Source organism: Dioscorea cayenensis, unplaced genomic scaffold (assembly GCF_009730915.1).
Source record: "Dioscorea cayenensis subsp. rotundata cultivar TDr96_F1 unplaced genomic scaffold, TDr96_F1_v2_PseudoChromosome.rev07_lg8_w22 25.fasta BLBR01002170.1, whole genome shotgun sequence".
Lineage (NCBI taxonomy): Eukaryota > Viridiplantae > Streptophyta > Magnoliopsida > Dioscoreales > Dioscoreaceae > Dioscorea > Dioscorea cayenensis.
Genome location: NW_024088561.1, coordinates 17,058 through 28,125, shown reverse-complemented (window position 1 = coordinate 28,125; position 11,068 = coordinate 17,058). Strand labels below are relative to the sequence as shown.

Here is an 11,068-nt window from a genome sequence, read left to right as displayed (position 1 = left end):
TTTGGGCCCAGGACGCTTTGATAGGTTGTTAGATGTCCAGCCACCAAATGAAGCTGATCGCAAAGATATATTTTGCATTCATATGCGGAGCATGCCCTGCAGTTCTGATGTCTGCGAAGAGGAGCTTGCTTGTCTCACTGAAGGCTATACTGGGGCAGACATTAAATTGATATGCAGGGAAGCTGCTATCGCTGCATTAGAAGTACGTTCATTTGTTATTCAACTAGTATCTTTTTTTTTTCACTGAATTAAGCTGCTAATTGGCATATTATCAAATTATGCTAGTATTGGAAACAGTTGGAGTTTGGTGGAGTTTGGTCTTGAAAAATATGCATTGGTTTGTAAACTCATGGTAATATATAGAAAATGATATCAATGATACATTGTACGGCCAGTGAACCTTAGTTCATCGAAATGGCAATAGTTAGAAGAAAGTTCCAGTTTCTGTTGTCACTCCTTTGGTGCATGCATCTGCCAATAATTTGGACCTAGAGTGACTATGAATATCATGAGACTCGTTTAAGTGATTATTATTATTATTATTATTATTATTATTTGGTGGAATATCATTGTTTCAATTTCTTTATTGTATGATTCGGTAAATTTAAATAAATACTAATTTACATTTTGAACATGATCAGGAGAGCCTGGAGGCAGTTGAAGTATCTATGGCACATTTTAAAATTGGAATAGGAAAGGTGCAACCATCAAATATCCAATTCTACCAAGAGCTAGCAGCCCAGTTTCGGAGGCTAGTTGACAGCAGAGCAATCAGGGATGAGTGACACTGTTTAGATAACAGGAAATGTAACATTCCAACTCCATTGAACATTATCTTCCTTTTGATCTGATAAGTTTTCCTAATTTATGATATTGTTGCAGGAGAGGTTAAAGATGTTGAAAATGACAAAGAATTGCTAGAAATTCTTGGAAGAACTCGTCACCAGGAAGCTTGGCATTAATTCTGCGAAAGGCTCGGTATGCATTTATTGCCCTCTATATTCTCAAATATACTTCAATGCCAGTTTCACCTTTACATGGCATTTGTGTTTGTTTCTATTTTCCTTTGTGAGTGCATTTTGAATTTCATTGCATGCTATGAGTTGACACAGGAGTTATTATTGAGTTCGTATTTTAGGTTTCGTCCATTTTCCCTTTGGAATACATTCTCTATTTTATCATGTTTTATGGAGCTGATAAAGGAATAGATGTCCAGTTTGTGACTTAGCTTTTGTTCAATTTCCTTTTTGAGTAGAATGTTGATTAATGGGTAATGCCAGAGGATTTGGTTGAGGAATTAATACGTCCAAAATTAGTGATATTAAGGAGAGTTATAACTAAAATTTCATTATCTACTGCTAGTAATTAGTAATTGTTTTCAATGATCTAGGATTTTGTAATGGTGTAGATATATATTTGTTAACTTAATATATGTGATATCTCATGCCATACTCTATCAAACAGACATAAATTCCGATGAACTCGATCCAACCGAAAAACTAACCAGTGATCATCCCAGAAGATCAAGAACAATATAAATTACTAATCATATTTATTTAATTAATTAATGCAAAACAAAGAAAAATATACTAGATTAGGTGTATTAATAAATACAGTAGGTGCAAAATATGCATCAATTTGTTGCAATCAAGATGTCATTATCTAGGCTGAGAGGACCAAAATAAAAGTCCCAATTGAATTTCTTATGTTGAAAACTCAGTAAACAAAGAATATAATAATCTGTTACAATGTAAAATGCAAAGACAAATATTAGTTGTAGCAATGAATAGTCCCTCACTCATGACTGATTTGGTCATGCCAGGATGATTGTGACACTGTTGGCAGAGCAACAAAAAGTGAGAAGGGATTAAATCCAGGCAACAAGGTTGGTTGGTGGTTATTCTCATGCTGAGTGCATGCATGAAGTGTTTAAGAACCTTAATCTTTATATGAGTCTGGTGAGATTAAAGCTTAATGTTCATAAACGTGTGGTTCTGATGAAATCTAGAAGTTAATTAAGTAGGTAGGTAGAGTTTGAAGTCTAATAGATAGCGAGCTTTTCGGAGCACATGTTTGTGTTTCCTGGAATTCATTGAAGTGTGAGGTTTATATATTGAGAGTTGAGCTGCAATTGAGGCAAGTTTATTTCTTTGTTTAATTTGCTTCTTGTTCTATATATTCTTGTGTATGGTCTCTTGTGTACATTAAGCAGTGGAGTTGATGATGATGATGATGATGATGATGATGATCATGAGTAAGAGTTCAATGTGGAGGAATGCTTTGTTTCTTGTTGGATTTCTTTGCTTATTGAGTTTATCCCACGCTGAGCTTCGTAAGATAACCAACTCTTTTCTTGCTTTTTGTCTTTCTGAAACTTAACTGAATGAGAGGAAGTGGTAGAAGAAGTTAGCATTTAGCTAGGAATGTAACCTTGTCTTCTTATATGTGTGTTTATGTATATATATAGAGCATGCCTGTCTCTTTCCTTGTCTCACACTTTTTAAAAGAAGTTAGTTGCTTGAGAGGATGGGACCAAGTCTAATTAGTAGTGATTTTCTCCGAAAACTTAGTTTAAATTGTAGTAAATTTTTTATGCATATATGTATGAGTGTGTGTGTGTTTCTTTGGAAGGGAACTTGGTTGAATGAGAGCAAGTTTCAGAACTGAGCTTCCTCTCTTCATCATATAAGACTTAGCTTTATCTGTCAAAAATTTTAGAACGAGTTTCTTCTTTCTTATGCCATACATATATATATATATATATATATATATATATATATATATATATATGATTTGAGAAGTAGTGAATTAGACGAGCAATACAATTCCTGAAATAACAAAATAATAAAAAGGAAAAACAGAATCTTGGAAACATGATAACAATAGTAAAATGTTTATCTTTTTGTTATTTCTTATCTGGATTTGTTTCTTATACTGGTTTTTTTAATAAATTAATGATATATTTACTTTACTAAAAAATATTTAAAATTTATATATGGTTGACATTTTTATAATGTCTCAGTGATTTTGCATATCAAAACAACTATAGATAAAATTTAAAGTATTAAAAATATTTTTTTTGAAAAAATTAAAAAATAATTCTAACTAACTATATAAAAAATATATTACAAAATTTCATAATCGTTACATTCTGTTTTAGAAAAGAGAAGATAGTAAACTCCTTCCTAAAAAAACAAGTAAGTTGTCAAAGGAACATATAAAATGGTGCTTTAAACATTAGTTACGGTGGTGGTGGCTCAACGACGGTATAGAATTTTTTAATATTAATCAATCTTTTTAAAATTATCTTTTAATTTAAAAGAACCATTATTTTTTAAAATTATATAAACAAACATATTTATCTTGGTCCTAAACCATACAAACATGTTCCTTTTATTTTATTTTTCCATAATATTTTAATTATATATACTTTTAAAAATACAGTGTACTTTCACTTGGTTTGGTTTGCATGTACATTATTATAACTGATAAGGTTAACATCCATTACATACTACAATACATTTCTCATGCTCTTATGTTTGGTATACATATACAAATACGTATAAAAAATTAAAAATACATAGCACCAAACTACAGTTTCATGTAACCAACAATAGAAGCACCACCAGTATCATACTACGACTACATAATCATCGGAGGAGGCACCGCCGGTTGCCCATTAGCCGCCACTTTATCCCAAACATCCAAAGTCCTCCTCCTTGAGCCCGGCCTGGCCCCTTACGACAACAAGAACATCTCCAACCTCAGTAATTTTGCCGATACTCTCAGTGATACCTCCCCCATCTCCCATTCTCAGCGTTTCATCTCTGAAGACGGCGTTATCAACGCCCGGGCCGGTGTTCTCGGCGGCTGTAGCTGCTTGAACACCGGCTTTTACACCCGTGCCAGCCCCGACTATGTTCTGCTTTTGAGCCACCCATGCTGCAATGGCAATCTGCTGTTAAAGATGGGCTATTGGAAGTTGGAGTGAAGCCTTACAATGGCTTCACTTTTGATCATATGTATGGTACTAAGATTGGAGGTACCATCTTTGACAAGGATGGTTAATTTCCAACACACCACTGCCGACTTGCTCCAGTATGCTAATCCTTATCCCCCCATGATCATTGTCCTCCTCCATGCTACTGTCTCCAAGATTTTGTTCCGGGAAAAAGGTATATATATTGATAAAGTAAATTTAGTTGCAAAATAATGACTGTGTAAGATGTGAGTAATGTAAATATGTAGGAAGACCGAGATTGATGGCTCATGGAGTGGCGTTTTGGGATGGAGCTGGAGTGATGCATAGAGCTTATTTGAACAAAGCATCCAAGAATGAGATTATTGTATCGGTGGGAGCTCTTGGAAGCCCTCAACTGCATGTTGATGCTTAGTGGTATTGATCCGAAGGAACACCTACAAAGTTTTGGTATTAATGTACTTTTGGATCAACCGATGGTTGGACAAGGAATGTCTCGATAACCCAATGAATGCCATCTACATTCCTTCTCCTCTCCCTCGTTGAGATTTCACTTATTCAAGTTGTCGGTATCACGTAGTTTGATAGCTACATCGAGGCGGCTGGTCCAATTTTTGCCGGTCATTCTCGATCAACCGCTCTCATGTTACTCCAAATCTTGGCATGTTTTCTCCTCGTGTAAGATATACATATATTGATGAAAGTTGCAAATGAACAAAGTTGAGAAGTAACGAAAGAAACAATAATGTGTTATATAGATCGGGCAATTATCGAAGGTGCCACCGAGGGAAAAAGAACGCCGAAGCCATTGCGAAAAGCAGATGGAGCGGATGAAAAGCTTGGAAGTGTCCGCCTTAGGAGGAGGGTTCATATTGAGAAGATCATGGGACCCGAGTATCAACGGGACACCTTGAGTTAAAGAACTTGAACCCTTATGACAACCCTTTAGTCACCTTCAACTACTTCAGAGAGCCAGAAGACCAACGAAGGTGTGTGCAAGGGATGGAGATAATTGAGAAAGTTGATAGAATCCAAAGCTTTCTCTAAGTTTAGATACCCTTATATACCAGTGGAGGCATTGATCAATATCACAGTGCACTTTCCAGTGAATTTGAGGCCAAGGCATGACAATGATTCCAAGTCATTGGAGCAGTTTTGTAAGGATACAGTGATGACCATTTGGCATTACCATGGTGGCTGCTGTAAGGGTTTCACCTTATGCGCTCGGCGGTGGACGGATCCATGCCGAGGGAGGATGACCGATGAAGCCAAGATAGGTCAAAATCCGAGTCCAAATGAGGCACTAGTCGTCCGGTGGCCTATGTGCGGGCAACGGCCGCACATGATCGGGGATCCCAACCGGGAGTGCCGAGTGAGGGGTGCGCAGGCGCAGTACCGCGCAACACCGAGTGCTCACTAGGCAACGTGCGGGGTGAGATGCGCGTGGTAATGGGATCATGACCGAGGAACCGGAATGGGTATTATTTGGCTAAGTATGGGCCAAAAGGAGCCAGATCCGCGTTAGTATCGGCAGTACGGTTGATATGGACTTGTACGGTCTGGGTCAAGAGATAGGGGCAAAGTGAGCGGGAGCTCTTAGCCAGCCATGAGCCAACGTGACACGAGGCGCATGGGCGCGCTACCGAGGGTCTTTACCGAGAGGAATGGCCGAGAATCAACAGACTACCGATGCGTATCGGCATCCAAGGGCCGATAGGCGCGCACTGCCGGGAGCATGCGGCGCGTTGGCCGGGTGATCCGAGACCATTACCGATCGTGAACAGAGGCGATGCAGCGGCATCGTAGCGCGATCCCGATGGTGGCCGGTCGAGTCCGGGACACTCGTAGCACTCGTGCTTCTTTTGATACTCGTAGCACTCGTAGCAAAGGTGTTAGTTGTGATAAGATGGTTGAAGCATTCTTGGACACATGTTAGAAGGGTCGGTTCCCTCTCTTTGGAGAGTGTTTGGCTATAAATAGCCCGCCTCCTTCCTCTCATATGGGCGCTAGAGACTAAGTAAAGGGGTCGAGCTTCATTGGGAGAAGAAGCTTGTTCTTTTGGGGCTTTTGTTCACCTTCATCTCTTGGTGGAGAGAAGGTCTTGGCTGTGTGTTGTTGGCTTGTGGTGTATCTCGGATCCTTTATATTGAGAGTTTATGTTTTTCTCTCAAGCCTCTTGTCTTGTGCGGTTTTCTTCGTGTTGCCTTGGTGTGGTGTGCGGATGATCCATCCTGGACCCTTCATGATGTCTTTGTGTGTGCTTGCATGTTTACTAGCCTTGCTTGATTGATAGGGCTTGGTTGCTTGCTAGTTTTGGGCTGATTTTGGTCCTAGGCATTGAAGGCTGGCTCGGCACCTTGGTGGTGTGACGAGCGCCGCGCGGTGATCGTCGGTGCGATCGGGAAGGCCGTGACAACTGGTATCAGAGCCTTTATCCCCCACCAAAGGTGATAGGCTGACGGCAACGGCTTGCTGTTAGGCGAAGAAGCAAGACAAGTCTGTGTTCGAATGGCTCGGACAATAGTCGAGAGACTGGACCAGCTAGAGGCTCGCATGGAGCTCATCGAACGGACGCTGATGCGGTTCGAGGAGATGCTTGGCTGCTTCGGCGATGGTGACGATGAAACACCCATCCGGTCCGTGTGTACTAGGCTGATGGAACTAGACCTTCACGGAGCCATGATGGAGCAATCTATGCATACTTTGGCTGCCGAGGTCCAGGCTCTTAGGGCCGAGATAGGGACGACCCCGTCTTCGAGATCGTCTAGAGTCCAAGAAGAAACAACAAGGCCAAGGAAAAGAGTTATGAGAGCCAATATATGGCGAGCTAGGACACAACGGTGGGAGCGCGAGAGAGCTCGTGGAACGGAGGAAACTCAAGAGGGTCCTCATCCTCTTGCGGTAAGATTTCCTTCTCCTGACCGTCGTGATGGTGTTGGTCCTAGCCAGGCTCCACGGGATTCGGAGGAGAACATGGCGATCGTACCGGTTCGGAGTGGCCGCAATGAGAGCGACCTATCCTCCAAGGAATCCACTGTCCGCTTGGGTTCGGCATGATGGGAACGGCGGGACAGAGAACGAAGCCTGTATATCTAGATGCTTAGGAGGGCATCGGGATGTTTATATGTCAAAAGGGTTATGTATGTGTGTATGCTCTTTTGAATGGGGTATGTTTTGATGCCTTTGTTTTTATGTAACCATGAGGGCAGCCCCTCTTTGTTGTCATGTGTTATTGCTCTTTTATGGCAATTTTGGGTTATGTAATTCCCTTTGCTGAGCAAACGTATAGGAGTAGGAGAGCTTGATTGGCAGAAGCATGGGCGGTTTGTCTGGCCGGAGAAGGGGCAGAGGCAAGGGCGGTGTGCTTGGCTGAGATTGGGCGGGAACGGGCGCGGGTTGCTTGGCCGAGGGCAAGCTTCGTGACCTTACTATCCTAAGTTGGCAACGAAAGAAGCATGGGTGCTAGTGGGCTGTGATGGTAATTGACATGATGAATGGATTCTTCGTGTCATGGCGTCAAGACGTCGTCGGCGGACCGATGACATTGGAGTTCGGTGATGAATCTCCATATTCCACTTGGTTTTTGGTGATAAAAACTTAAGTTGGAAATTTAAAGCGGTGTGGGCCGAAGAAGACGTTCTTTGGAAATTCCGTGTGGAAAATCCGACTACGGGCATTAGTTTGGCCGTATGAGGTTACTATAAACCCTTAGCCCCGTTCGACGAGGGCGTCGAACTTTCTCTAGTGGGGGTGGTTTGTAAGGGTTTCACCTTATGCGCTCGGCGGTGGACGGATCCATGCCGAGGGAGGATGACCGATGAAGCCAAGATAGGTCAAAATCCAAGTCCAAATGAGGCACTAGTCGTCCGGTGGCCTGTGTGCGGGCAGCGGCCGCACATGATCGGGGATCCCAACCGGGAGTGCCGAGTGAGGGGTGCGCAGGCGCGGTGCCGCGCAATACCGAATGCTCACTAGGCAGCGTGCGGGGTGAGATGCGCGTGGTAATGGGATCATGACCGAGGAACCGGGATAGATAATATTTGGCTAAGTATGGGCCAAAAGGAGCCAGATCCGCGTTAGTATCGGCAGTACGGTCGATATGGACTTGTACGGTCGGTCAGCTGATAGGGCGGGCGGAGCGGGAGCTCTTAGCCAGCCATGAGCCAACGTGACACGAGGCGCATGGGCGCGCTACCGAGGGTCTTTACCGAGAGGAATGGCCGAGAATCAACAGACTACCGAGGTGTATCGGCATCCAAGGGCCGATAGGCGCGCGCTGCCGGGGGCATGCGGCGCGTTGGCCGGGTGATCCGAGACCATTACCGATCAGGTGAACAGTGCGATGTGCGGCACTGTAGCGCGATCCTGATGGTGGCCGGCTGAGTCTGGGACACTGTAGCACTGTGCTTCTTTGATACTGTAGCACTGTAGCAGTGTGTTAGTTGTGATGAGATGGCTGAAGCATTCTTGGCCACATGTTAGAAGGGTCGGTTCCCTTCTCTTTGGAGAGTGTTTGGCTATAAATAGCCCGCCTCCTTCCTCTCATTTGGGCAGCTAGAGACTAAGAAAAGGGCTGAGCTTCCTTGGGAGAGAAGCTTGTTCTTTGGGGCTTTGTTCACCTTCATCTCTTGGTGGAGAGAAGGTCTTGGCTGTGTGTGTTGTTGGCTTGTGGTGTATCTCGGACCTTTATATTGAGAGTTTATGTTTTTCTCTCAAGCCTCTTGTCTTGTGCGGGTTTCTTCGTGTTGCCTTGGTGTGGTGTGCGGATGATCCATCCTGGACCCTTCATGATGTCTTTGTGTGTGCTTGCATGTTTACTAACCTTGCTTGATTGACAGGGCTTGGTTGCTTGCTAGTTTGTGGGCTGATTTTGGTCCTAGGCATTGAAGGCTGGCTCGGCACCTTGGGGGTGTGACGAGCGCCGCGCGGTGATCGTCGGTGCGATCGGGAAGGCCGTGACAGCTGCCATGTTGGCCGGGTCGTTGACCATGACTACATAGTCCTTGGAGTTGATGCACTTAGAATCATTGATGGTTCTACTCTTAACTACTCTCCAGGAACTAATCCTTAGGCCACTGTTATGATGCTTGGCAGGTCAGAATACTTATATATATTTACTTGTTTTCTTTTTCTTTTACTTACTAAATTTATAATGTTTTTCAGGTGCATGGGAATGAAAATCATGAGTGAGAGGCTTGGGAAAAAAGAATAATTGTGATTTGATGTGTTTCATTATTGTGTGTTTTCCCCTGAACTTATGATACATAAAAGACATATATGTCATCTGCTTCAGAAACTGAGAATTGGTTTCTTTCGTTTTCCAGGGAGAAGAATTAATTACTTGCTTACTTTTCCTTCTTTGTAACTTCGTTGTTGTTGGTGTTGGTGTTGGTGTTGGTGTTGGTGTTGAAGAAGAAGAAGAAACCATGATTGTGTTTAGATGAAATCCAAATCATGAAACTAATCATACAAAATCTTTTTATTTTATTTTATTATTATTTTTGTTTGATTCCTTATATTGAATGAAATAAACATAGTTCTAATGGAGAAAATAACTAGTGATATAAAGAAGTAAGAAGGAACTAAAGTATTTTATGTATCATAAGTTCCGGAAAGAAAAACAGCAATAATTCATCATAAAAGCATCAAATTAAAGGATTAATGTAAATAATTACACAAATTAAATAAAGAAACATGATTATCAGTACATGGATGAAAATTATTTGGAATTGAGCTAGGTAATATATATTACCATATGTCATGAATTTTTGATTTGCCAGAAGAGATAACAAAATTCTATTGTAAAAGTTATGATACGGTAACTTAAATAATTTTTTAGGAGTAATTCTCTTCTACCATATAACATGGAGGCCTGTAATTATTGTTTCTCTTAGAGACATGCATTCATGAGTTGAGAGATTCAAACTCAAAACAACTGAAAACCACTGGGTCTTGTCCTCCCTTAAAAGTCTTTAGTGATTTTTTTTTATGTGAGTTATTTTATAATAATTTTTTTCCAAAAATTTGTCATTTATTGATTATATACAAACATTTGATTTATTAATTGAATTTAAAAAATTAAATATGTTATTATTTTATGAACAAAGTTTGTAAACTAATAAGAAGATATAAAATGTTAGCTTCTTGGTAGTTTATTTTTTACCGTATATATATAAATATATATATATACACAAACATGTAAAGTTTAGAGGTGTTCTTTTCGTATTGTTCAGAAAAACAAACTTTTTATGGATTGCGACGGCAAAGAAGGACTTATCAAAAGTTATCTCACAATTCTTAAAACTCAAGGGACTGAAATAAAAATTCAGAGACAGCCATGGGCACTGCCCGACCCCTGCCCCACCAAGCGCCCACATCGGCACTACCCCCTGTGCCGCCACGGCGCCGCCAAGCTGCTCGTGCTCTTGATTACTCTGATAGTATCCAGCGGCGACGGTGGTGGCAGCGCTCGATCCCTCGCGTGACGGCTGCAGCTTTGTCCTCCGCTGCTTCTGAAGATTTAACCTACATCACAAAATCAAATAAAGAGTCCAACGAAGAAACAAAAACCAGAGAAAAATAGAGCAAGCTCTCACAACACTAAAACCATCATCTCCTTCATCTCAGTTCATCTCCAGGTTTTTTTTATGTCCTCTTCTGGACTCTTCTTCAGTACGCCTTTTTTACTTTTTTACCATACTGCATTACAGCTCATCTTATGACACTTTAACTACTAGAATTACAAGCATGTTTTACTTTTCGAACAACACAGTAAAGTTCTGGATATAATATATATATATATATATATATAGAAACCAAACACGTAGCTACTGGATCCTCTTGGACTGGTCTTCAAACATGAATAACTCTTCTTCAATATCTTCAATCAAGACCAACAATATCCCCCCTTGATTGAAGATTACAGAGACCCAATTTGTCTCCGAATTTGAGATGTTTTTCCACACTAAGAACCTTTGTAAGTATGTCTGCCACTTGATCATTTGTGTTGCAATGTTTCAGTTCAACAATTCCTTCAGATACCAGTGCTCTAATGAAATGATATTTTATATCAATGTGTTTTGTTCTTGA

The 11,068-nt window shown here is 41.2% G+C and overlaps 1 protein-coding gene and 1 pseudogene across 1 annotated transcript; both read left to right on the top strand.

The window, feature by feature from the left end:
- Nucleotides 1-13: 13 nt before the first annotated feature.
- LOC120257542 (calmodulin-interacting protein 111-like) lies at nucleotides 14-1,023 on the top strand. Its single transcript, XM_039265004.1, has 2 exons — nucleotides 14-202; nucleotides 642-1,023. The coding sequence occupies exons 1-2, from the start codon at nucleotides 83-85 to the stop codon at nucleotides 783-785; spliced, it is 264 nt and encodes an 87-aa protein (XP_039120938.1). The 5' UTR covers nucleotides 14-82; the 3' UTR covers nucleotides 786-1,023.
- Nucleotides 1,024-1,266: 243 nt separating this feature from the next.
- LOC120257543 lies at nucleotides 1,267-9,357 on the top strand (annotated as a pseudogene).
- The last annotated feature ends 1,711 nt before the right edge of the window (nucleotides 9,358-11,068 follow it).